This window comes from Acartia tonsa, chromosome 13 (genome assembly GCF_053477335.1).
Source record: "Acartia tonsa isolate MP-2025a chromosome 13, ASM5347733v1, whole genome shotgun sequence".
Lineage (NCBI taxonomy): Eukaryota > Metazoa > Arthropoda > Copepoda > Calanoida > Acartiidae > Acartia > Acartia tonsa.
In genome coordinates, this window is record NC_137272.1 from 8,015,331 (window position 1) to 8,042,929 (window position 27,599).

Genomic DNA, 27,599 nt, shown 5'->3' on the forward strand with positions numbered 1-27,599 from the left:
ATTTTGTAATTTAGACAATTAATCACAATTAGAAAAACAATTTCTTATTTAAATTATAATATTTATCATACAGTTGTTTTTAGAAACGGAGTGTGAGTGAATCAAATATCAGCCTTGTGACGTCAGAAAAATAAGGGATTATCAATATCTTTTAAAGGGGTTTTCTTTCCCACTTCTACTCTCATCTTCCTCGTTTTTATGACGTCAAATGGCTGAATTTTAGGTCACTTTGATCCACTACTTAGAAACAAATAGAATATATTCGACTGTAGCTTCAATTGAAAAGCTTGGTTTTTGGCTATATTACTTCCCTCCTTTCCCTAGAAACGTATTTCCAAGTTTTTCAAGTCCCCTTTATTTATAACCTTTACCAACGACCGAATATCACACCTAAAAAGTGAGGGGGAATGATTAATTTATTGATGATACCTGATTTTGTAAAGTAGGATCGAAATTGCTGATATTTATTGATATTCCGCTGTCGGATTCTAACTCACTCTCATCAGCCTAAATTTTAACAAATCTTTAGTAGCGCAGCTACTCTGTAACTAAGAAATGTCGGTTGGTTTATCCGTCATGTATTATGCTCGATATGCAATTTTAGGGTAAAAATCGTTATTTGCATATTTACTATCTTTGAGCCTATTTATCTATCTGTTCATCTATCTATATATATCTCTATCTAAATGTCTATCAATCACACACTCATCTATTTATCTATTTATTTCTATTAGCTTGTTCCAATGTCCATGTACCTAATTTTAAACATCGGTCCTTTTTCTCAGAGTACCTAGCGAGAACAGAATCCCCCTTTTTTAAAAATAATTTGAAAATAAGGTGGTGTGCTTTTTTTAAATGCCTAAGCACTGCCGAAAGCTCAACCCCTGTTGGACATATTCCTACGATAACCTTTTATCTATCTATCTTTCATATCTAAAAAAAGAAAAATTAAAATCTTACCGCAATGCTAAAATCTATTTCAATGTTACTAATTTCTCCTTCCGTTCCTTCGTCCGAGCAACCTAGACAAATTTTGATTAGTGGAAAAGCTTGAGGTTATATTTGGGTAAATTATCTCACTCTATATAAAATACTTGTGTAAAAGTAACAGGATGTATATATGCCTGTGTGTAGCGAAGGATTTCGTAGCCCGCTGAACGATTTGGTTCTCGTTTATGATGAAGCAAACAGTTTTTTTTATGCTATTGCTTTGATAATCTTGGAACAATGCAAATATTGAAATAAGCTATTCCTATAGTAAGTTTTTTTTGTCTGAACTTAAAGATCTCTTAAATTGTTAGTCCGTAGGGCTGTAATTTTCAGGGAAGCTTCATAAACTCTTTTCTTGATATTCTCCGCTAGTGAGGCTGCTACTAAAAAATAACTCCTTACCTGAAGATCTGGGATGGTCAGATTCTACAGAGTATTTTCTTATTTCTAAAATAACAATAATTATTGATATATAATATACAATGGCTTACACAAAAATTGTTGTTTTTAAGGGGGAGGGGGGATTCGACCAACCCTCATTTATAATTTTAGTTTTAAAAGAAAAAAGAAAAATTTTTGGAGTAATTTTTTTCTAGGGGCTATTTCTCTTAGGTTGATTGTTGGAGGATGAAATCGCCCCCCCCCCCCCTTTTATTTTCAATTTATCAAAAATTGGGAGGGGGGGGGGGAGGTCACAAGGTACTTTGTGTGAAAGACACATTTAAAATTATAGAAAGGACTTACCACTGAATTTTCTGTGAGAGAGAGGGGAAGGAGATCTCGATAGAGAATTTATATTTTGATTCCAAACTGAATTTCTATCAAATCCATCATACTCGTCACCTAGATAGGTAGATTTACCTTTAATTACCTCGTACTTGAAGTACTGTCCAGGTACAGGAGAAAAAAGAATGACTGTTACGCACCCTTCTATGTCCAAACACCCAAGGATATTAGGTTAAGTAACATCCAACAGACAACCAACTCTCTGTAATGCACGAGCTTTGTCTGAGAAGTCAGCCTGTTTTGGGCCAAGGCGTTCCCCCTACTCTATTTATATCGCGCATCTGACATAGCAGCAGTAGGAACCATTTTTAACGTCTTTAGTTGTGACGCGGTGTCGGCCCGAGATTCGAACCTATCACCTTCCCGACGACGAGCGGATGCGCTACGTGTTGAGCCACGGTCGCGGGTTAGATAGATAGATAGGTAGGCAGGACGAAGCCCATTTTGTTCCGAATTTGTATCACTTTTGAAAAGTGCGACTCCAGTTACGTCATATTTTTCTTTCCCGAAAAAGGGAAGGGGGAAAGAAAAAAAAGGGAAGGGGGGAAAAAAGAGATGAGAGAAAAGGGGTTTTTCCCCATCTCTTTTGAAGAGATTTTCTTCCCCCCTTCCCTTTTTTTCCCCCTTCCCTTTTTCGGGAAAGATAGATAATTATACACAAATGTGTAAAAAATACTATAAAAGTTAAAAACAATAGCTACTTAATTCTATGTATGACTCATTATATGGAAATGGAAATTTTCAATTTTTAGTTTTTACCGGAAAGGGATATTAGACTGAAAATTTTAATGGTATCCAAAGTTTTGTAAAACTTCGTTGTCTCGTTCGTTGGCGAAAACTTTGGGTACCAAAGCTAACATCAGTTTAGTTTAGAAATAACCAAACTTAAGTTAAAATTAAGATAATACCATGTCTATAATATAAAGGGGAAAGCATTGTCATTTGGCTGTGAATTATAGTCCCCAACGTTCTCTATCATTTGTTGGGTAATACTTTGGGGGCTGCTTTGTCTGCTAGAATATAATTTTAAGATGGGCATAATATTGTGTCTGATTCGCCATCTTGCGTAATCCTATTATATAAAGTAGTAAGGTTTTTTGTCTGTAGCTTCAATTTCAATATCTAATGAAACTATTGTGATTTCCATTTTAGGGAAGCTTCACATAGGTCACGGAATAGTTTTAGGCTAATTTGTATTTATGATTCAAGTCTTGAATTGGTTTTAGGAAATTTTTCTTGCCTTTCTTCTATTCAAACTATAAATAAAATAATAAATGAAATCAATTGAAGGGGTAAATTTACGGACTACTCCAAGGCCTAATTACTCCTTGCTATGCAATTTTTATTATGATTATGTATATTTGATAAGTAAATGTATTTCATTAGTTAATAAATTTTTTTCTATTCTATTTTTTCTAGATGCTAGAGGCGAAACCGCTAGTACTTTAATAAATTTATTAACTACAATATGCAATAAAAATGAAATTACGCAAAAACTTTGAAAATAAAGAAAAGGCTAATAAATAAATAAATTGCTATTCAATTTGGCGAAAAGAGAGTTAAATAGATAGATAGATAGCTTGTTAAATAGATAGATAGATAGCTTGTTAAAAAAGTTTACAAAACCTATGTAATTCAATTTTTTATGTAGCCTATGCCCTATATGGCATTAATTCAAAATGGCCATGGCTGACATAATATCGACATGCAATTTTCTTTTTGCTGTAAAGAATCTTTTATTTAAAATTATATAAAAAAAAGTGTCAATTGTTGACCTCTTGTCGACGTTTTAAGAAAATTCTATTGACTTTTTTTCTTAAGTTTTAAAAAATATTTTAGGTTAGGTTTTATTTGAATATTTGTAGCTCGTGCTCTTGAATCAAATTTGTATGGCAAAAAAGTTACAAGGTTACAAGGTTTTTTTTGCCAGGGGCTATAATATCAAAACCAATGTTATTGACAAAATGTGGAAATTTTGCGGAGTTTTTAGTAAGTCCTTTCAAAATACAAAAACGTAGTTAGTTTTTGGTTATGATTGAACAAGTACATGCTTTCATTGCTATCAACAGAGAATAATATAATTTTAAAGTCTAATAACTTCTTAAATCAAATAAGTAGCGCAAAAATAAAAATAACAAGCTAACAACATTTAGATTTTAAAGTTCAACTAAAAGCAAATTTTTGGACACATAATATCCTCTTATTTGATGTTGCTTAAAATCTCACTAACCACTGAACTGATATGGTTCTCCTTTACAGTGAAGCTCTTCAAGTAGCTAAGGAAGGTTTTTTATTAACTATTTCGGAAGGGATAACACTGTCCTCACAACAGAAATCATCCCAAGAAACTGCCCCCTAAGTTTTTTTTGTACTTTTCCTTAAAAAATTAAATTTTAAGTGGATGGTCGACTATCAACAGCGCTAATTACAGTCCGATAATTTAAAATTGAGTGGCTTTGCTAATTAAAACATATTAAAAATTCCAAATATTAACTATTCTATGCCATAGTGAGCTAAGTAGAAATGATTAGATATTGTTCTAACAATTATATTGCGAAAATTTTCAGGGATAAAGGGATGACTCAATGGAAGAAAAATTAATCTTTATCCCATCTACAGATTTATCTTTTACTTAGCTTGAAAATCTGGCCACATTTATTTACATATATAGACACTCCAAACAAAAGTTTGTATCGAATTTTGGGAGAATATAAATTTATCTTCAATTGAACTTTCCCAGTAACTACATAATTGTATTTTTCCCAGAGAGGGTAAAAAATATAAATCTCATAAGATACATATTTATTGATGGATAGATAGATAGATAATTAGATGGATAGATTGATGGATAGATGATTATTGATTTAGATGGCAGACAGATATGAATATTATTAAATAGTTAGATAGAAAGATAGCTCGCTAATTTTGATCATAAATTAATTATTTTTTTAAATTTTCAAATCTTTTAATTTTCAAACTCATACATTTGGTTGTTGGTTTTATAACCATAATAAATGTTTAAATTGCATAATTCAGTAGTGTAACTACTCTTGAATAAGTCAGATGTGCTAATTGGTTGATACATCTTACGGACACTGAAGCCATCTGTTTTTTAAGTTGATAGGTCTCCAAATTGCTGAATTCTCTTTTCAGTGAAAAATACCCCTTCAGTTGATAATAGTCTTTAAATATTATAGCTAGCCCTTTTTTATGGAAAATTTCTTGATTACAATTTTTTGACTAGCAAAAGATTGTGTGCAAAGTGATTTTCTTAAAGTGACATATCATTGTTTTTTTAAACCATTTTGTAAACTTCATCCATGATAAAAAAAATAATATTTTACCTTTGTGTAGATTTTTAGCAGATTTTGATCTTCTGTGGACAAACTGTTTTCTTTTGGGTTGACACTGTTTGATTGATATCATTTTATTTATCTTGATATACTCTTTTATTGCTCGACCTTTGTTATTCATAACAAAAGCATTGAATCTTTTTGTGGCCATGGCATTCCGCTTCAATGATAATTGACGTCACAAGCTTGACACTGCAGCAGTAGTAGACACCATTTATAATTTCATATCAAGGCATAAGATTGTATTGATGTTTTGTTATTAGTTTACTAGTGGATGTGTCTCTAGTCTCTGTGAAAGGGAAGGCAGTAATATTGTCTAATACAATCCAGAGACTTAAATTCAAAACAAGGATGATAACATCAATAAAAGCGGGTATTTTGAGGGTATGGTTTGACGCAACTAATGATTTTTCAATTACTTTTGTACATATTGGGGTAAAATGATTTCCTGAGAGCCGAAGAGGAAGGCATAGGCTATAATTACATGGCCAGACATAATGCCATTGGTTTTTATGTTACCTTTTATGTTAGGGTATAGGCTGACGCAACTTTTAATATTTTGGATACTATTGTACAGACATAACACCATTGGTTTCTATGTTACTTTTTATTTTAGGGAATGGGATACCGCAATTCCTAACATTAGTTGGGGTAACAGACAAAACAATTCTTATCATAATTAAACATGTCTACGAGTTTGGAGTAAAATTATTTCACGAGTAACATATAAAAAGGCATAAGCCAAAATTTCAAGGCCAGACATAATTCCATTTGGTTTATGTTACCTTTTAATTGAGGGTATAGGTTGACGCAACTATTGATACTTTAGTTAGTATCATACATATTGGGATAAAATGATTTCCTGAGTGCCAGACAGAAAGGCATAAGCCATAATTTCATGGCCAGACATAACACCATTGTGGTGGCCACCATGCTTTGAGAATGCTGAACCCATTCTGAAAAAAGATAATTTAGTGAATTCATAGGCATTTGCAATAAGTCAAGAAATATTTTCTGATTATGTGTAAAGTAATGAACAAATGAAAAAATTAACCCCCTCTTAACACTTATTTAAAATTTTAATCCAAAATAAGAAGTGAGGTGTCGTTTTTGTGCTCAACCAGGCACCCTATTATATTACAAGATAGTTATGTTTTGACTTGCAGTAAAGTTGAAGGTAAAATGATTTTACTTCAGGTACATGATTCCCGTCATTATTTTTTTTTGTTGATAGAAATTGTCTGCATAAATCCAGAAATATTGTCTACAAATTAATCAAGTGAAAAACAAGAATAACAATATACATAAGCAGCGAAGAACAAAACATTATGAAATGACAAACGGAAAGTCAGTTATATGGCAGATGTTCAGTGTTAGAATATAAATATCAAACTTGAAAGTAAAATCACGATATTTTTCTATATAAAGTGTATATTGCCCTTTTATAGCATGGCTGATAGATCGACGGATAGCCAAAAATTAACCTTTCACCGATTCCTAACAGACGGACAAATGGACGGAAATTTTGAATTATATTGTATCTTCGCTACTAAAAATTAAAAGGGAAAGGTTGAAATAAAAATTAAAAATTTTCAAATCTATTGAAGAAAAAGATAAACCAAAGAAAAGAACATTTGCATTACATATTGACAGACTCAACTACCTAAGGAATATCTTGCTACATAAATTTCTAAGACAGATTATGTAAAATTAAATAATTCAATCATTATCCAGGGTGGGAGTGGACAATGAACTACAAATCATGCCACCACCCAATGTTTTATAACCACGCTATCTTTGATGTGGGCTAAAAAATTACTCGTAAAACTGATTTAAGCTTTAGCAATTAATTGAATTTTATTGATTGCCTAAAAATTTACGGCAAAAGAATTACAGCATCGCTTATGATTTTATTATTATGTGTAAGAAAACAAAATTTCATCAAATTTACTTGAAAATGATTTCTTAAATTGGAAGCAAAAAGAGCATTTTTGTAAATTATGATTTGAAATTAATTGAATTTTTTGCTACTTGATCAATCACTTTATATATTTGGATAATGAGATTTGACAAAAGATAAAATTTATTTAGTTTTCGAAGCTTTTATACATTTACGATCGGTCCATGCGTCCTAAACTCATACTCTTATCGTTCATCTAGTCATGTTAGAATTGTCTTATCGATTTAAACTTGGCTTGAATCCTGTTGAAGTTAGAGATCGTTTCAACTCAATAAGAATTACCAGAAAGTCTGCTTGTCCATTAAATTTTTTTCATATGATATAACAATCCTGTCCACTTGGGGTTTAGGCATGTTGGTATATATGCAAAGCATCTTTATAATCAAATAAGTGTGCCCAATCCATTCTCTGTAAGTTAGTAATCTTTGGATATATTTATATGAGAGTTTTTCTTCAAATTTCTAAATAATGTTGACAATTAAAGGTGTTGATTCTAACATTTGTCCATGTTCGTTTGTCCGATCTTGATTTTTTAAGCTTCACCATTTAGAATGTTTTCATCCTTATTTAAAAAAATATACCTTTATTTAAAAACATATACCTTTACAAAATATCACTGATTTATTTGGAAGATTTTATTTGAATTTTTATCCAGGGGTCGATGAGGACATTTTTATCTGAAAAAAATTGGAATTTCAAACTTAACTGAAATATCAAATTAAAGAAATCTTCAAGTTTCTTTGTTTAATAGATAGGGTTAAATTTGTTTAACTTGATTAGAAAAAATCTATGAAACTGTAGGGTATAGACACATTTCTTTTAAACCAATAAGAAGCATATCTAAAAATTATAAGCATAACGGTACTTAATTGTTGGACACACACACATATCCAAGTCCTTAATAATGTTTTAATTTAATGATTTTAAAAACAAGGGCAACATTGTCCATGGATATCCCGGAAAAGAAAATATAGAAAAAACGCCATCTCATTGAAATATTTCCTTAAAAGCCCATCCAACTCGATTTACAAAACTTTTGCCTAAAATAAATAAAATCTTACTACTTTAAATATAACTAGTTTATTTGCCTTCGGGATGTCAGTAAAATAGCTTAAATCCACCATTAAACATTTATAAAGATTCCCTGAAAAGTACAACTAATTCAAAAAGGCATTTCTTGGGCTTCAAACAAAAAAACTTATTACTTTATTTTATAGGATCATATCCTTTTCATGCTTATTTAATCATTTAAATCTCAGTTTTCTTTAAACTTGAACAGGCAAAATGACGGACATACCGTAATTTCATAGTAGCTACGCTGCTAATACTAAAACAAAGTAAAAGCGTTTACAGACACAAAAAAATAATTTTTAAAATTATATGGTTTAGAAATTTAATGATAGTTGAATAAATTAAGTATTCATAATCGTACACAGAGATTATTTTCTATTGGTTAGATAGATAGACAGTCAGACAGATAGACCTACCGTAATTTTTTCACATACATGAACCGACCTATCGACGTTAAACTGTGCATGATAATTCGTTGATAATAAAAAAATGGTATTGGAAAATATTTACTCCTATGACGATTCGAAATAATGCCATAAGCCTTGTATCTCTATAAAGTATAATTATATCTCTAAATTTAAACACATCCTTACTTGGCATTAGTGGCGTGCATAGGGTTTCTAAAGGGGGGTAAATAAGCGGAAAGGGGAAACTTTAAAGGGGGGTAAATAAGCGGAAAGGGGAAACTTTAGGGTTGGGTGTTGACACCTCACATTTACTTTTTTTAGGTTGGCATGCTACATTATTACAATTTTACTACAGATTGCGTGTTTGAAATATCTTTTTCCATTGAAGCTTTTTTGGCATTTGTCTATCCCTCACTAATTCCTTCCGTTAGAATAGGGAAATTCTTGAAAGAACTCTAATTAATTAAGTTTCACAGGGGTATAATGGATACTACATAAACTAACATATTAATTAATATTTTTTTTAAATATGCTGATATGTCAGGTGCTTGACATCTACAGTTAAAAATAAAATGCATTAGACCAAATCATGCGCAACTCATTACCATGTACGGTTAGGACTTCCAAACAAAGATGTGCAATCAAAGGGTTGGTTGTCAAAAGAACGTTTGACCATATAATCATGCACATCATTAAACAAGGTTTGGTTTAGACATTTACCAAAACAAGATCTCGTTCCTTGTAGGCTATCCAGGCTAAAAACAATAACAGGACGCTTTTTAGGTATAGAATACCTTTTATTCTGATAAAAATTTCCTCGTATTTTAGTTCTATTGTTTTGCTAAGTACAAGTACTTACAGCTTAGATATAAAAGTGTAGATTAAAAGTTAGGTAGCTTATTTTTTGTGTGTTATTACTTGTAGGAACTAAACATTCAATTAAAAGATCAATCATTACTTCAATACAAGGATGATAACAGCCAAAAAGAGGAAAGCTTATCAAAAAAAAAATGCAGCGTTGCTAGATTATTCCTAATTGTTGCAGAAATCCCAAATTTAGGACGAAACGATGACATTATATTTTATTTATTTGCATAAATAGATATTTATCGCATCGTATTATAGACACCTTTCAGCGGATAATAAAATGAAAAAAATGTAGAACAATTTCAGTTATTTTTTTGGCTCCAAGGGGCCAAATGGCCGTGCCAATTTGACTTTTATTATTACTTTTATTTTATTGTTCATTGAATTGGCTGTGATAAAATACGCTTCATGATTTTTCTGTAAGCTTAGAACCAGTTGTAATCCAGGTAATATTAATCGGTTTCGAAGCTTTACTGGAAACCTTTTAATTATAAAATTTCTTTATGTATGTAGTGTGATGTCAAACATATTTAAAAATCATCATTTGTCTAATCTTTTCATTATTAAATAAAACAAAGATAGTTATATCCATACATAGCGCAGCAATAACAACCTAAGTACATTTGTAAACAATTTACATGATACCAGTGGCTTTATTAGAAACGGTGGTTATAAAAACTATCCCTAGACTAAAAATTATTATTCCCTAAAAAGGAGAACTTAATCATTTTAACAGTTAGCGAGATCTTAATCAAAATGGACAAAAAAATACTAGTTTTATTACAGTATTAAATACTAACAAACAAAACGATTACATCAAGCCATAACACAATAAATGTCGTACAGACGATCAAGTAATACAGTAGCTTCACTAACATAAAAGATGAATTTAAACTTTTCTTTATTGAATAATACATGATTTTTCTCAAAAAAAATCTGGTTATCATCAAAGAAATTTGATTAAACGGATTGTGGTTGAATATCTATTGGGATGATAAAAATGTTTTATTTTATAAAAATATAAAATATTTCCTTTTTTGTAAAATTGTTAGCAATGTGTTAATTTTTATGGCTAAAACCAGGAAGGTTTATAACTATTTATAACTTTCTTAAATATAACTCCACACACTTAATTTTTTCTTTCTTTTTAAAACTTCTCCCCCCTCCTATTCTCAAGTGCCCCTAAAGGCCTCCAGAGGCACATCCGCTGGTTTAAGATATAGTAATATATATTTTAATAGGACAAAATCAATCGTTTTCATCTATGCAATAGTAAATGATAACAACAAAAGAATTCAAACAGTTTTTTTTTTATTTTGACTGGTGGAAAAACAGATTGTAAATTTATTTTTCTTCTGTACAAATAAAATAATTAGTTTATCATCCGTTATAATTGATTTTTTTAGATAGCAGTAATAATATATTTTAAGAGAACAAAATAATTTTCATCTAAAATATACAATTTACTTTTATTTTTATTTAAGTAAGTTTTAATGTTTAATGTCACTTTCCTTCATAATGTTAAAGAAAATTAGAAACATGATAATAGGTCAAATAGCTGATATGATATTTAAAACGATGCTTTTCTATGTAAAGTAAAGGTCTCTTGAATTTTTGTATGTAAAGGGGGGAAATTTTTTGTCTAAGGGCGATTTATTTTAGGAGGGTTGTGAAACCCTACCCCAAAATAGTTATATGAACCTTTCCTGTACCTATAAAAAGCTTATTACATTATAAAGGAGAACCACATTGTTCAGCGGTTACCAAGATCATTCGGTACATTTAGACATCCAGTTCTTTTCAAATAAAATTTCCCAAATGTTCAAAATTTTCTGTAAGATGTAATGTATATATTTAAGTAGTATAAGTAAGATCTCGAAAATAAGATGGGTCAAATTCGTATTCAAATTTAAAGTCTTTTGAGGTCAGTGGCGTGTTCTGCAATTCACCAGTGGGATGTGAAAACATTAGGGAGTGGAAAAAGGGGACGACAGGCCTTCCAAATAAAAATTTTAAGAAAGTTATACTTAATTATCAATCAATCGATAACTTATTTGAAATTTCACATTAAAAAGGCGTAATTTAAGTTGTAGAATTTGACAAAAATTTGCTCAAAAATTTAAATTTAAAAATAAAGGAAAGAAAGGAGGAAGAGATAGATAGATAAAACAAGAGAAGCATAAAACAAGGGCATAATATCCATAAGTAGGGTAAGTTTAACAACTATATTAATAGAAGTAGTATATCTTATTATTGAATTTGGCAGGTGTGGTAATATATCACAAGAAATATACAAATTACTAAAAATACTAAAATTACGAAAATACACTTTAAAAAAAAACTAAACAAATACCTAAACTACAAAAAATGACAAACATAAAAATAAACACTAAAAAAAATACTTTACAAAAAAAATTACACTTTAAAAATACACTATAAAATAATAAACTTTTAAAGTAAAAAATATGCAAAAATATAGACCTACATCAAAAAACTTAACTTAATTAAAAAATACTCTAACACAATAAAAAAATGAAATTATCAGCAAAAGTAGGTTTATATCAGCCTTCCTTTTCTCATCTCATTGGAAGCCTGCTGGTTTTCTTAAGCTTGGTGTAGCTTTAAAGCACTTTAAACTGTAGCCCTGTAAATTTAACCTGGTCAACTGTAAGACTCCACTGATTGAAGCATATCATAGGAGGGTGTTGACTATGGTCTGCATGTAATATAAATTATAAATTTTTATAAAATTGTAATTTTACCAAATGTAGATTCGAAAAATATATATTCATTATATATTAACCATAAAAAAGCAAAAGGTGCAAGCATTTTTTTTGTAAATTTACTTATTTCAGCTATTTGTATAGTAACGGGCAGATCGTAAAGTATCTGCGCTACTATATTATAGGAAAAATGACGGACAATCCTAGTTATAGTGAAGCTGCGCTTATGAAAAAAATAAAGAAAAAATAGGGATGAAAGCTTTTGTTTACAATTTGATGAAAATACGTTTTTCAAAAATTGTAAGTAAAACATATAAATCAAACCGGGTCATAACTAAAGATTCAAAATTGTGTTTTTTTCTGTTATAATGTCAGGGGCGTGTTAATAACTTTGATATCAGTGATTACATGAACAATAAGGACGTTGTCGTGCAATCATGGGTTGCAGGGGCGTCCAAGCTTTTTATTTTGGGGGGGGTAAAATTTTTTTAAGGGGGGGGTAATTTGGTTTTGGGGGGGGTAAAATGGCGCGCGAAGCGCGCCGCAAATTTTTTTTACCCCCCCCAAAATTTTTACCCCGGGGGTAAAATTTGCATGGGGGGGGTAATTACCCCCCCTGAAATCTGTTGGCAGGGGTAAAATTTGTTTACCCCCCCCAAAATTTACCCCCGGGGTAAAATTTTTGGGGGGGGTAATTTAAATTTTATAAAAAATTTAGTATTAAAAATGCGCGCGAAGCGCGCAAAAATTTTTTTTGTTAAAGATTTTCTATTTTGGGGGGAGTATTTACCCCCCCAAAATGGTTTGGGGGGGGGGGTAAATACCCCCCCCAAAATCGTTGGGGGTGCCTACGGCATCCCTAAGGTAGGGGTAATTTTTTTTTGGGGGGGGTATTGTTCACAAAATTTTGGGGGTGCCAAATGGCCCATTACCCCCCCCCTTGGACGCCTATGATGGGTTGGCTATCTGTGAGCTGTCGTTTTAGAAGTCAAATAGCAATTCACATTATTGTTTTTATATATAAAGTTAAAATATAGGAAACCCAACTTTTTTTAAAAAAATAATCCATTAAAATATAATTTTGGAGTATAAGAGCAATAAATATTTTTTTTAATTTTGAAGTTTGAAGGGGTTAAGCTAACTAATAAGTCTAGGCGTTAACGAGATCTTTTATTACAGAAATAAAGACAAACAGACCGAATAACGTCTGTAAACCTTAATATTAAAAAATATTTGGCTGTTTTTGTTGTGTGATCTGCTTTGTATGGACTCCTTTGAAGGATTTACACTAGAGTTAACACACACACACACAAACACACATACACACACACACAAACACGCACCTCTAGGAGAAAAAGGGGTAAGGTGATTGGGGGTGGGTGGGGGGAAGTGGTATATTCGTTTCATTATTAAGAGCAAAGCTTTTATATAATTAAGGTATTTACGTCTGTAAGTCTTAACTTAATTAGTTTTATATTTTTATGTATGTTAGAATTGTCTGATCATCGTGAAACTTATTTATTTTGTGGTTTCCGTTGCAAATTTACCCATTTTGGAAACAAAGCCGTACGTACATTTTAATTTATTTAATCATTACTACATTATGTAAAAAGTATTATAAAAAGCCAGTATTTATTTGTTAATTATTATGCTTCGCATTTATAGATTATATCAACATTGTAATAATGTTATAATTATAATAAAAAAATTTGATTGTTTTATAAATAACACAAAAAAACAAGGATTAAAACATTCATAAGTAGCAAAGCACAGAAATAAAGCAAACTATCTAAAGAAAAGGCATTTAGAATAAAATATAACAACTATTTCTAATAGCAGTCGAATAATCACATATCTTAAAAGAAAAATATAACTTTTTACAAAAACATTGTGTGTTCTTCAAGGAGTTATTTATTCCATTTTTTCTCAGGGATATTAAGGGATAAGACATTTGTCCATCCTCCATAATGATAAACAAAATCATAACTTTTATAGATTAATATTATTGGTTGAAAAGTTTTAACAATAAGGAGGGAGGGTCATGGGCCACAGGACTGTAAATAACAAAGGTGCCAAAATTACTGTAATATAATCATTAATCACGTTATCGTATTCGTTGGCTCTACCATTTGGGGTACTTCAATAAAATTTGCAATTTGTTGTTTATTAAAATAGTGATATTTAAATATTTGTTTATCATTATTGGAGATGTGTAATACTTTTTCAACGATTGTTATCTCTGGTGTCTTAAATGAAAATATTTTTAGAGTCTCTATAGTATGACTTAAAATGAATAAATCACCCAATAAAAAAAATATTGTCCCTAATAATTTCTGTCACTGAAATATTTATGGAATATTTAAATAAAACAGATAGTGTCAAAAAATCTCTTAAAATAACATTGGTTTCTGATTTTTAAAAATCTGTGAATACACAAAGAAATAATAGTCATATCTTGTAGCCATCGATCACATATAGTTTATCGGTTGAACATGCCATTAGTTGTAGATCAACTACGCTTCTTACAAAATCACTATTTTCATGTGTAGTTCTGTATATGTTCACTTATCAACGGTCAGAGACCAACTGAGACTTCACGAATCAGTGGTTTAACAGAGACACACACACAGAGAGAGAGAGAGAGAGAGAGAGGGAGAGGGAGAGAGAGAGAAAGAGAGAGAGAGAGAGAAGGAGAGAAGGAGAGAAGGAGAGAGAGAGAGAGAGAGAGAGACAGAGGAGCGAATGAGAGAGTGATAGAGAAACTAAGGAGGAAAGGGTAGAGAGACAGAATGATTAAGAGGGACAGAGAAGGAAAGGAGACAAAGATAGAAAGAGAGCTCGGGAAAGGAAGATTTTAAAGAGAGATAGTAAGGTGAAGGAAAAAAGGTTCAGAGGGAGAGAGCTAGAGACTAAGAAGGGAAACAAGAGATGAAATAAAATGAGAAAAAAGAAAAATAAGAGAAAGAAAGAGAGACAGAGAGACAGAGAGAGACAGATTAAAAAAGGAGTGGGGGGGGGGGGGACAGAGATAGAGAGAGAGAAATTGTAAGAGAAAGAGATATAAAAAGAGGAAAGAGAAAGGTTAGACATAGAGAAAACAGGAAAGAGTAGAAAATTAGAGAGGTAGAAAAAAGGAGAGATAGAGATAGGAAAGACAGGTCTTAATGAGAGACAGAGAGATCAGGAAGAGAGACAGAAAAAAAGAAAAAAGGAAATAAGGTTAATCTGAGGTAATAAGGAGAAAAAAATTAAAAAGAACAAATTGACGATAATAGTAATACGATACGGACATACCGACTAACAGTAAGTGTAGAAGAGCTTCTTTTAGAAATAAATAAATTCTGCAACGATTATAATAATATATTTAAAATTTCACATTTTGTATATTGGACAATATCCCGCATAGTACCTTGTCGAGCCCAGAAAATCTCCCTTCTATTATTTTGGGGGAGGGTATCCCATTAGATAATCCTTACCAAAAAAAATGACCATTACAAAAAAATGATAGGCGTTGACGATAGCAAATTACAAAGTAGCTGCACAATATGATCTTATTGAATCTTTCATAGGTGTACATTGAAATTAAAACTTCTGAAATTGTTTATGCAACAACTGTGTTATATAATTTAGGGCAGACAACTCTCATTGTTAGAACATTCTTGATAGCCTTGGCATAGTCATCATGGATACTGGGAGTGTGTGCCTCCAGAAACCAGGAATCAGCATCTAAACAATATTAATATTTATCATGGATACTGGGAGTGTGTGCCTCCAGGAACCAGGAATCAGCATCTAAACAATATTAATATTCATCATGGATGCTGGGAGTGTGTGCCTCCAGGAACCAGGAATCAGCATCTAAACAATATTAATATTCATCATGGATGCTGGGTGTGTGTGCCTCCAGGAACCAGGAAACAGCATCTAAACAATATTAATATTCATCATGGATGCTGGGAGTGTGTGCCTCCAGGAACCAGGAAACAGCATCTAAACAATATTAATATTCATCATGGATGCTGGGAGTGTGTGCCTCCAGGAACCAGGAATCAGCATCTAAACAATATTAATATTTATCATGGATACTGAAGTGTGTGCCTCCAGGAACCAGGAATCAGCATCTAAACAATATAATTATTCATCATGGATGCTGGGGGTGTGTGCCTCCAGGAATCAGCATCTAAACAATAATAATATTCATCATGGATGCTGGGAGTGTGGGCCTCCAGGAACCAGGAATCAGCATCTAAACAATATTAATATTCATCATGAAGGCTGAGAGTGTGTGCCTCCAGGAACCAGGAATCAGCATCTAAACAATATTATTATTCATCATGGATGCTGGGGGTGTGTGCCTCCAGGAACCAGGAATCAGCATCTAAACAATATTAATATTCGTCATGGATGCTGGGAGTGTGTGCCTCCAGGAACCAGGAATCAGCATCTAAACAATATTAATATTAATTATGGATGCTGAGAGTGTGTGCCTCCAGGAACCAGGAATCAGCATCTAAACAATATTAATATTTATCATGGATGCTGGGAGTGTGTGCCTCCAGGAACCAGGAATCAGCATCTAAACAATATTAATATTTATCATGGATGCTGGGAGTGTGTGCCTCCAGGAACCAGGAATCAGCATCTAAACAATATTTTTATTCATCATGGATGCTGGGAGTGTGTGCCTCCAGGAACCAGGAATCAGCATCTAAACAATATCTGCATCAGGTCATTTCACGGTAAAATATTCATGGGATCGATTATCTTCCTAAATCTATAAACTTTAAAGACTGCTAGCGGCCGTACGGCTGAACCATAACATTATGTGCACAAAATCTTAACAGATTAAAGTAGGCCTACAAATAATCAGGAATACCCATTACTCAATAATTTGTATGTCTATAGAGGGGGGGGGGAGGGGTGTTTACCCAACAAACTTTTCATTTCACCTACCTTAAAATAAAAATCTTGGACGTTCTGAAATATTTCTAGGTTTCATATGATTAATTATGTTTACCATTAGTATAAGTCCATCCATAATGTTCTGGAATATTTCTAGGTTTGATATAAATAATTATGTTTACCATTAGTATAAGTCCATCCATAATATTCTGGAATATTTCTAGGTTTAATATAAATAATTATGTTTACCATTAGTATGAGTCCATCCATAATAATCTAGAATATTTCTTTGTTTAATATAAATAATTATGTTTACCATTAGTATGAGTCCATCCATAATATTCTGGAATATTTCTAGGTTTGATATAAATAATTAAGTTTACCATTAGTATGAGTCCATCCATAATATTCTGGAATATTTCTAGGTTTAATATAAATAATTAAGTTTACCATTAGTATGAGTCCATCCATAATATTCTGGAATATTTCTAGGTTTAATATAAATAATTATGTTTACCATTAGTATGAGTCCATCCATAATAATCTAGAATATTTCTTTGTTTAATATAAATAATTATGTTTACCATTAGTATGAGTCCATCCATAATATTCTGGAATATTTCTAGGTTTAATATAAATAATTAAGTTTACCATTAGTATGAGTCCATCCATAATATTCTGGAATATTTCTAGGTTTAATATAAATAATTATGTTTACCATTAGTATGAGTCCATCCATAATATTCTGGAATATTTTTAGGTTTAATATAAATAATTATGTTTACCATTAGTATGAGTCCATCCATAATATTCTAGAATATTTCTAGGTTTAATATAAATAATTATGTTTACCATTAGTATGAGTCCATCCATAATATTCTGGAATATTTTTAGGTTTAATATAAATAATTATGTTTACCATTAGTATGAGTCCATCCATAATATTCTAGAATATTTCTAGGTTTAATATAAATAATTATGTTTACCATTAGTATGAGTCCATCCATAATATTCTGGAATATTTTTAGGTTTAATATAAATAATTATGTTTACCATTAGTATGAGTCCATCCATAATATTCTGGAATATTTTTAGGTTTAATATAAATAATTATGTTTACCATTAGTATGAGTCCATCCATAATATTCTAGAATATTTCTAGGTTTAATATAAATAATTATGTTTACCATTAGTATGAGTCCATCCATAATATTCTGGAATATTTTTAGGTTTAATATAAATAATTATGTTTACCATTAGTATGAGTCCATCCATAATATTCTGGAACATTTCTAGGTTTAATATAAATAATTATGTTTACCATTAGTATGAGTCCATCCATAATATTCTGGAACATTTCTAGGTTTGATATAAATAATTATGTTTACCATTAGTATGAGTCCATCCATAATATTCTGGAACATTTCTAGGTTTAATATAAATAATTATGTTTACCATTAGTATGAGTCCATCCATAATATTCTGGAACATTTCTAGGTTTGATATAAATAATTATGTTTACCATTAGTATGAGTCCATCCATAATATTCTGGAACATTTCTAGGTTTAGGCTTGGCCAGAGGTTTCAGCATATCTGGATCCCAGGGATAATCCTGCAATAGAAAAGGATATTAACAAGGATGAAAACACCTTAAAGTAGATAAAAGTAGCAAAGCACAAGGAAAAAGAATGTATGGACAAACTGACTAAATGAGTTATATAGGAGATGCTCGAATATTAGAAAAAAAAACAAAAATAAAAGTAAATCACCAAGCCTTTTATGTCTTTTGAAGAATGAACAACAGCCAGTCGGACCAAACAATGTATAGACTAGATGCACATATATCTTTAAAATCTAAACTGAATATTTGAGTTGTCTATCTTCAATAGCAGCCGTGAAAATCACACTTCTGACTGAAAAGTGGATGTCTAAACAGAAAACCTATCCTTTCGATATTTTTTATGCACACAAGTGGGTTTAAATTTTGGGCTTTTATCCACATGAGGCGCGGCTGTCTGGTTAAGATCCTTCAAAAAAAAAATAAAGAAATAATCTTACCAGTTTATCTTTTGGTTCATAATATTGCCTTTCAGACTGTTCTTCAATTTTTGCTTCTTTTGGTGTAGCTTTCTATAAATAAAGTATATTTTTAAATATTATTTCTAGCAACTTATATTTGGTGTCTATTATAGCTCAACCATCTAGAATGTTGGATACCTTACCATATGTTGTCAGTTTGAACCCAACCGAGAGGCGAGGTGGGGTTGTTTTATGATTGTTGAAAATTGGTAGTTTCTGTGTAGTAAAAGTTTTCGCAACTATAGGTATTAAATCAATGCCTATAAATTAGTTCTCATATAAATTTCAAAGCTAAAAGCAATTGTAGAGTCTTTATTTTTGAATATTTAAAATAGCCAAATATTAAAATATCTACAACATCAATGATTTCTTTCATTTGTATCCTTGTACAAAAGTAACAGGATGTCTCTCTTTATCTTTGTTTATACTTACAATTAAAATTATTCTTCATGGAACCTCATTGATGTCTTCCTTTTAACTCTTTTTCATTTATATCCTTGTATAATAGTAACAACATATCTGTCTTTCTGTTTGTTTCTACTTTGAAAAAAAAGCACCAAAGTATCTTACCTCAATTTCACAGCTACTTTTTCTAAGTTTTACAGCCTCCGGCTTTCTCTTTAAAAATCTAAAAAAACAGATTTCAGTGAATAATTTGTATACTTATTTAGCTCCTGAATTATGATATACTAGAGGCATCTAGGTTCACTTGAGGGGGTGGGGGGTTGAATTCGACCCCACAAATTTTTATTTTATTTTTAAAAAAGAAATAAAAATTAGAGGAGGGGGGATTTTTTTGGAGGGTAATGGTACGCTTCCCCAAAATAGTTACAAACCTTCCCATCAAAAACATTAACCTTTTCCAGTATAGCTTCAACACTGCTGGTTTCTGAGCCATACAGAAAAATCATGTTTAGCATCGTATTGCAGACAATAATTCACTTGAAAATTTTTTTTGAATAGATACCAGTTGTTGATCCAGGCCTTAGATATTTTTTTACTCTTACCTTGATTTTTTTACAGTTGAAGTATCAATTTCCTCTTCATCATTGATATATCTCTCCATATTACGCTCATGGACAGGCTTATAGTCGGGGTTATTCAGGTTCAATCTAAACACACAGGAACATCATTGACATATCTATCCATATTACGCTAATGGGCAGGCTTATAGTCGGGGTTATTTAGGTTCAATCTAAACACACAGGGATATAAAGGGATAAGACATCGGCCGATAAATTGATGCACAAACCCAAAGATGATACACAAATTTACCCCTTCTGTAGATTACAATTAGTGGTTGATAAAACATTTAAACAATCAACTTATTGAACCAATCAATCAAATTTAAGTCCCTAAAGTTTTTAAGCCAACGAATAAGAAAACATCTTAAAAACTTTTGATAATTAGTGTAAGAAACAGCCTAATTATCCCTCACTCCCTAACATTACGGGGGTTACTGGCTAAATTTTACCTTACCAGAAAAACTTTGTGCAAAAAGTAAATATACAAACAATTATATAAAGAAAATACTAGCCTCTTTAGAAATGTATAAGGAATTAGCCCAGCATGTTTACATCTTATTTTACCTAACCTAACCCACCTTTTCTCAATCAGGGAAGCTTGGGTCTTTTCAAAGGAGGTCACTTTGTTGTGGAGTCTCAGATTATGGGGGTGATTATACAGCCACCCCTCCGCACTATAGTACTCCTAGAATGATAGATAGATAGTATCAGATTATGGGGGTGGTTATAAAGCCACCTCTTCGCACTATAGTACTCCTAGATAGATAGATATAACATAACCTGCTAAACCAATTAGGTCGTGCTTTTCACGGAATATAACTGGTTTTAATCTATTTTTTGATAAATTGCGAATCCGCTAATTTTATAGAACGTAGTAGATAGATAAAAAACAAATTTACAATAGATTTATGGTTTTAGATGCGCTATCAGACACAATAATCCGTCCAATATAAAAAAAAAACAATTTTGGTAATAGTCCCTTTTGTGGCAACGCCCCTTAAGATGCGATAGGTCGTATTTTTAAAATGGCTTTTTAAAGGTTATTTTAGGTTAGGTTAGGTTATATTAGTTTGGGGGATTGACCTACAGGGTTAGGCAATTGGCCCCGCAGGGTTAGAGCCCCTAGCATGGGCTAGAAATGAGAAAAGCTACTGTGAAAAATACGAAGAATCGCCCTTAAGGTGCGTTGCCACGAAAGGGACTATGCAAATATGTAATTCATTACATTAAAACGAGAGACCATATAAACCGAAAGTTAGCTTTAACCAATAATATACTTGGATTGTTCCTATAATTTGTTCTTATTGGTTAAATTTACTAATTAGATATCAATAACAACTATATTTGTTACTAGCGGCTATGCTTCTAAGGGCACTTGAAGAATTTGAAAATGAAAAAAAAAATTTAGGAGGGTAAGTTTTTATGGGTGATTTCTCTTTTTAGGAATGAAGTACGCTCCCTCTAAATAGTAATAAATCTTTCTAGGACCTATAAGAACTTATCTATAAAGGAGAAACATATCGGTTCACCGGTTAGTAAGGTCTTTTAGTACACACAGAAATACATATAGACATCCTTTTACTTAAATATAATTGTATTTACCTTGAATTCGTTATGAGTTGTGCCTGTTATGGGCCAAATCATTCCACTACTCTAACTATTTATGTCTCGAACCTGAGATAGCAGGAGTAGGAACCATTTTTAAAGTCTTTAGCCATAACGCGATGCCGGGCCGAGATTTGAAACTATCACCTCCCAGACGATAATCGGATGCGCTACGTGTTGAGCCATGGTTCCTTGTTTTTTAAAGCAACAGAGATATAAATGATTTCCTAAACTCTTGCGTTCCATAATTCTTTTTCTCTTGGCGTGACATATTCAATCACTCTGAAAAAAGAAGCACAAAAAAATTGACAACCGGACAAAGTGAGTTATACAGCACATGTTCACTGGTCATTAAAAAGATAGGGAGAAAATGAAAATGGAAAAAATAAAATTTCACAAAGTATTTATATTTTTTAACATCACCGACAGACAACCAAACGACCAAGTAAATTGTAGACTGCGGGTGCTCATTGGTAAAGGGAATCATCACAAAAAATATAAACTATCTATCTTGAATAGTAGACGATAAAATTACCCTTCCCATAAAGTGTTACAGACAGGCATAGTAAATTATGGATAGAAATTTGATGTCCCCAATTTTTTCAATACTTTATACTTACGGACTGAGTGAGTTATAGAGGGAATTAGCAGAATATTTACAAAAAAAATACCCGTATATCTCAAACAGCAGGCGAGTAATTAACATTTACAAACTAACGGACAGGCATAGTGAGACATAGAAGCTTCGCTTCTAATAACTTAAGTTAGTAGAATTCGCCTTGTAGAGAAGCTCTTTTGAATTTAAATAAGCTACTACGCCCCCTAGAGGCCTATAGGAGCACTTGAGGCAATGGGAGGGGGCGATGCTTTACATTACAGTTTAAAAAAGAAAAAGTAAAAAAACAAGGATGACAACATCCATAAAAGCGAAGCTCTGAAACGATATGACAGACGAACATTAACTTTTGTTGAGTGTCAGAACTGAATATACAAAATATGAAAATATAAGGTTTGACTAAATTATACGTAAATTTGTTGCAAAACTTCTTAAATACAGAATTCTGTTTAGGGACATACTGACATTTTTAATACTTGATTATAGAGATGCTTCGCTCATAATATTGTACCTTATAGTAATAGGAATCAGTAATAAAAAATCAGATCAATCGGATGATTTTATCACATAAAAAATTGTTATTAAAAAAGTAAAAAAATCAACATGTTTAAAATGGACGTACGGACATTCTGGTAATGATTATAGAGTTGCTACGCTTTCTAAATCGTACCTAACTACTACAGGAATCACCATGCAAAGTTTGAAATCGATAGGACAATTCTAACATGCCTAAATTAACGAATAAAAGCTAACTATCTCGGACGGACGGACGTACGGACCGACCCTAATTATAGAAAAGCTTCGCTTTTAAAAATTGGTGTTTTTTTTTCAGGGGCAATTTCTCTTGGGAGGGTCGTCTACCCTTACCTAAATAGTTCACAGGACCTGAATGACATAAGGTTCACTGTGAACCGGATCGGTCCAGCGGTTAGCTGAAAGACACTCTGTTACTTTTATATTTAAGGATGATCACCTAACTAGTGTCACGGTCAATGTTGAGTAATGCAAGAAGAAATGGAATTTGAGGCATAGCAATATTTTTATCCCCCCCGAAATTTTCACACTATGGAAAAAATTTGTTTGGTAACTTTAAAAAAGGCAAATATTAATTTTGAAAATATAAAGTTTTTTTTTCAGGGATCTAAAGGGATAAGACAATGGCCGATGAATTGATGTACATACCAAATGATGATACACAAAATTGTCCCTTCTGTACATTAAAATTAGTGGTTGAAACGTTTGAACACTTAACCAATCAAAATTACTAAAGTCCCCAAAGTTGTTAAAACAACGAATTAGAAAAATTTATTATAAAACTTTGGGGACTAGTTTAATAAACAGTCCATTGTCCTTTCTCACTCTGTTTTTTTTGTCAGAACCAAGGATCTCTATAATTGCAAGACTAATTATTTTGCTTCGTATTGTCCAAGAGTTGGTTCTAGCCCATTTGAAGGTGGTTCAATACTCTCCCATAAAGAGTGAGGAAACATAAAACTTGTAGAAATACTTATGCTCCTCTTCAAATTTTTGATATATTGCTAAAAAAGGCTTAAAAACCCCATAAAAAGTATTTCTGAACCCAGCTTATACCAATAACAAAATTAATTCGGGAAAAAATTCACGAAACCTATACATGTTTTTCAGCTGTCGTTGGGGGGCAGCACATCGTAAAATTGACGACCTCTCCATTTGCCCACCAAATATTATATTATAAATATTTTGCTTGTTGGACATGGTTCCTAAGCTGAAGTAAAAAAAAAAAATTTTCTCTCAGAAAAAAAATATCTCAGAAATGGCCAAGTATCGAGCTGGTTCTTCTTTTAAAGGAAGCTTTTTCTAATGTGGTTTTGAGCTACGGCTGTGACTAATACAAAACAGGATCTCACTAACCGCTCTGATATGGTTCTCCTTTACATTGAAGCTACTCATAGGTCCTGGGAAGGTTAATAAATATTTGGGGGAGGGTAACACCACCCATCGAAGAGAAATCACCCCTAGAAAAAATATCACCTTTAGGCCTCTAGGGGCGTAGCCTATAGTGCGGAAAGAAAGCGATATAATTTAAAATTCCACTTTATTTAACAAAAATTTCCCTGTGACTCTAATTTCCTTGCCCTTCAACTTCTTCTCAAAATGAGCTGATAAAGCATTTTTTTATTAATTCTACGAAAATGTAGGAAATATTATCATATACATGATGTGCATATATATTACCTTTTTTTGCATGATTAATGAACAAGTACGATTACGTCTAATAGTAGCGACGCTGTAAAATCCATGCTTATCAAAACATTCGGAGTCAGAGAATAGCGAAAGAGAGAACAAAAGCATGATAAATTTGCACTCAAAAGTATAAGTAAAAGGGGGAGGGGGGGGGGGAGGGATCTCTTTAATTTTAGATTTAGAAATGAAATTGGAAACAAGGATGACAACATCCATAAGTAGCGAAGCACAAAAATTATGTATAAGATTTTAAAGATTAGTTGTCAAAAACATGTATATTAGGGAAAAATCACGAAACCTTTTCAATATTTGTTTTTAATTTTTTAATACTTATATATCAGTACTATGACTAACAGACTGGCGGTCAAAGTAAATTGGATGATCAAAACAACGGGAAATTTTATTTTGATATTTTTAACTAAAAAAATTTTGAAATTGGACCATAAACACCAAAGATATCAGGAAAAATGAGAAAAATATAAAAATAGCCAAAAACCTGCAAAAAGGCAGTCTGACCGCCATTGATGTTTCCTTGAAAAGACAGGAAATTTAATTTTGATATCAAAAACTGAAAAAAATTTTGAAATTGGACCATAAACACCAAAGATATGGTGAAAAATGTGAAAAGTACAAAAATAGCCTAAAACCTGCTAAAAAGCGGTCCAACCGCCATTGATGTTTTATAGTTAATTGGGCTCCTTTATAATGGGAATGTTGTCAAAAAATTTCAGCCTTTTATCTTTTATAGGAGCCGAGAAAATCACGTTTCCCCCAAACTAAGACATACGGACATACGGACATACAGACAGACGGACATTTCAAATTATAGAGTAGCTTCGCTACTAAAAATGTGAGAAGGAGGAGGTGTATTTTTTTTTGAGGCGAGTTCTTTGGGACGTTGAAAGCACCCGCCTCAAAATAGTAATTATAGAACTATAAGAAGCTTTGGGTCATGTTACTTGTAGATGCAGCGCTTATCACATGTTACTGGTAGGTGCAGCAAAATCATACATGTTACTTGTAGGTGCAGCAATATCCACCCTCCATTCCCTATAGAGATACTAAAATGATTATAAATAGAAACAATTAAGATTAATTCGTTAGTTAAACATTTATTAGTAATGGTTTTGAATATATGCAAAAATATTATTAAATAATTACACATGATATTGAATAGCAATCTGGTTGCACAAATTGTAAAATGCATTATCATTATAGCGATCCCTCCACATGTATTCATCCAAATAACTTTGTAAGAAGGTTCTGTGACAACCTCTCATTGCTTTGATATGAGTCTTGAAATTTTGCATATTTTGGTAAAACAACAGTAGAATTGATGAAATAAATTATGTTTTTAAATTTTCCTATTAAAATACATGCAATCCCATTTCGAAAAAGGAAAAAATTAAGTCATAACTCCTAAAAATAAAAGTTATGACAGTTTCAACTGTTAAGGTCAAGATTTTTAAGCCAAAGATACGCTAGGGCCACTGTGAACATTGCCTGCCTATCTCCTTTTTTTTTTATCTCCCTTCAACAAAACATGTTACTTGTAGGTTTAGCAAAGTTAAACATGTTACTTGTAAGTGCAGCGCTGCATCTACAAGTAACATGATCCGAAGCTTTTTTTCTTTACAGGAGGATCAAATCGGTTAGAAAGATTCTTCGGTACATACAAATAGACAGATCAAGTTTCTGTTACTTTTAGAAGCAGATAGAATCTAAGGGAGATTGGACAGTAAAATAACTGAAAATGCATCCCAAGACCTAAATTTTTAAACCACCATTGACACTATGTAAAGCTTTTAAAAATGGAGAACTCAATCGGTTTTGTGGTAAGCTAGATCTTAAAGGACAAACAAAAAATCTTGTATGATAAGATGATAAACATTAATTCCCAAATTCCTTACTCAATCTAAAAGTCGTCGTTGTTATTATTTCTGAATGAATGCCGCGCAACATTTTCACAGAAATACAATCATCAATTTTTTCTTTATTATTACAATAATTTATTCATTTTATATTAAATAGATTTTTGTTTATTTAATAAAATAACAAATGTAGTCTTATAAAAGAATGAAAAGCACTTTTATACATTAAAATAATGATAAATCTAACTTCATGAAAAGATAGGGGTAAAAACTTTGGCCACCCCGTAAAAAATTCTGGAAGACGTCAAAATATCATTATTTCAGTTTTTTTGTAAACACTTTTATGCCTAAAAGACAAAATAATTACATTCTTTCAACGTGAAAAATACGTGATATATGTACGTCATGAAATAAATCAGTCTTAATATTTTTGTTGTGGGGTATTTAATTTGTAGAACCTTTGTCTTTAAAACATATATATATAACGATAATCATTCCATTCTTAAATAGAATTTGTTTAAAATTGTATATATTACATAATTCAAACAATTTATAACTCCAAAGTGTACAGATTCGCTTAAAATAACAAACGTACCGTTTGACCCCCCGAGACAAAATTGCGCTTTAATGATGAAAAGTAAATAGGTTTGTTTTTAAACATGAATTTAAAGCATTAGATACAAAATGAAATATATTTAACAACAATCCTTTACGTAATTTACCATTTACTTGCATATTTTAAAACTTTAATGTCCAGGTATCTTACTACTTAATTTTAATTTAAACATTATTTTAAGATTTGTATTAGGATTTGTGTTTTCTCTGAACCTATATGGCCGGTTCTTCTTAACGGTTTAACTTCTTATAGATCCAAGTCAGAATTATTTTTAGAGAGAGTACACTAACCTTCCCTCCAATAGAATTAAAAATAGAACACCCACCCTACACAAATGTTTATTTATTAGAAATGTAACCTAAACATATATCTAAAGCTTAATGGTCGACTTTCAAGTTTCTACCCAACCTATTTCCTCAAGTACCCCTAGAGAGGCTTTTAGGGGCGTAACTGCTATTTAGATATGAAGTAACAAACTAACAAAATAAATATTTTATACTGAAA

At 31.6% G+C, this 27,599-nt stretch overlaps 2 protein-coding genes across 2 annotated transcripts in view; both read right to left on the minus strand.

Annotated features, from left to right (window-relative positions):
• The window catches only part of LOC145304444 (uncharacterized), a 44,617-nt gene extending 39,415 nt beyond the window's left edge, over positions 1 to 5,202 (minus strand). Inside the window, exons 1-5 of the mRNA XM_080146323.1 lie at positions 5,121 to 5,202; positions 1,735 to 1,833; positions 1,393 to 1,437; positions 961 to 1,022; positions 430 to 507 (exon numbers count right to left, since the gene is read on the minus strand). Coding sequence (XP_080002449.1) covers positions 430 to 507; positions 961 to 1,022; positions 1,393 to 1,437; positions 1,735 to 1,833; positions 5,121 to 5,202 — 366 coding nt within the window. The remainder of the gene's footprint in view (positions 1 to 429; positions 508 to 960; positions 1,023 to 1,392; positions 1,438 to 1,734; positions 1,834 to 5,120) is intronic.
• A 10,300-nt stretch (positions 5,203 to 15,502) lies between these two features.
• Positions 15,503 to 20,856, minus strand: LOC145335450 (uncharacterized). Its single transcript, XM_080181197.1, has 6 exons — positions 20,743 to 20,856; positions 20,147 to 20,251; positions 19,710 to 19,767; positions 19,119 to 19,190; positions 18,582 to 18,672; positions 15,503 to 15,883 (listed from the first exon to the last, which is right to left on the minus strand). Exons 2-6 carry the CDS (start codon positions 20,203 to 20,205, stop codon positions 15,759 to 15,761), a joined length of 405 nt encoding a protein of 134 aa, XP_080037323.1. The 5' UTR covers positions 20,206 to 20,251; positions 20,743 to 20,856; the 3' UTR covers positions 15,503 to 15,758.
• Between the last annotated feature and the right edge of the window lie 6,743 nt (positions 20,857 to 27,599).

Coding starts and splice junctions, on each gene's coding strand:
- LOC145335450 (XM_080181197.1), bottom strand. CDS start 20,205: ATGGAGAGATATATCAATGATGAAGAGGAAATTGATACTTCAACTGTA. Junction 18,673..19,118: donor ATGAACCAAAAGATAAACTG/GTAAGATTATTT, acceptor TTTCTATTGCAG/GATTATCCCTGGGATCCAGA. Junction 15,884..18,581: donor TGGATGGACTCATACTAATG/GTAAACATAATT, acceptor AATATTGTTTAG/ATGCTGATTCCTGGTTTCTG.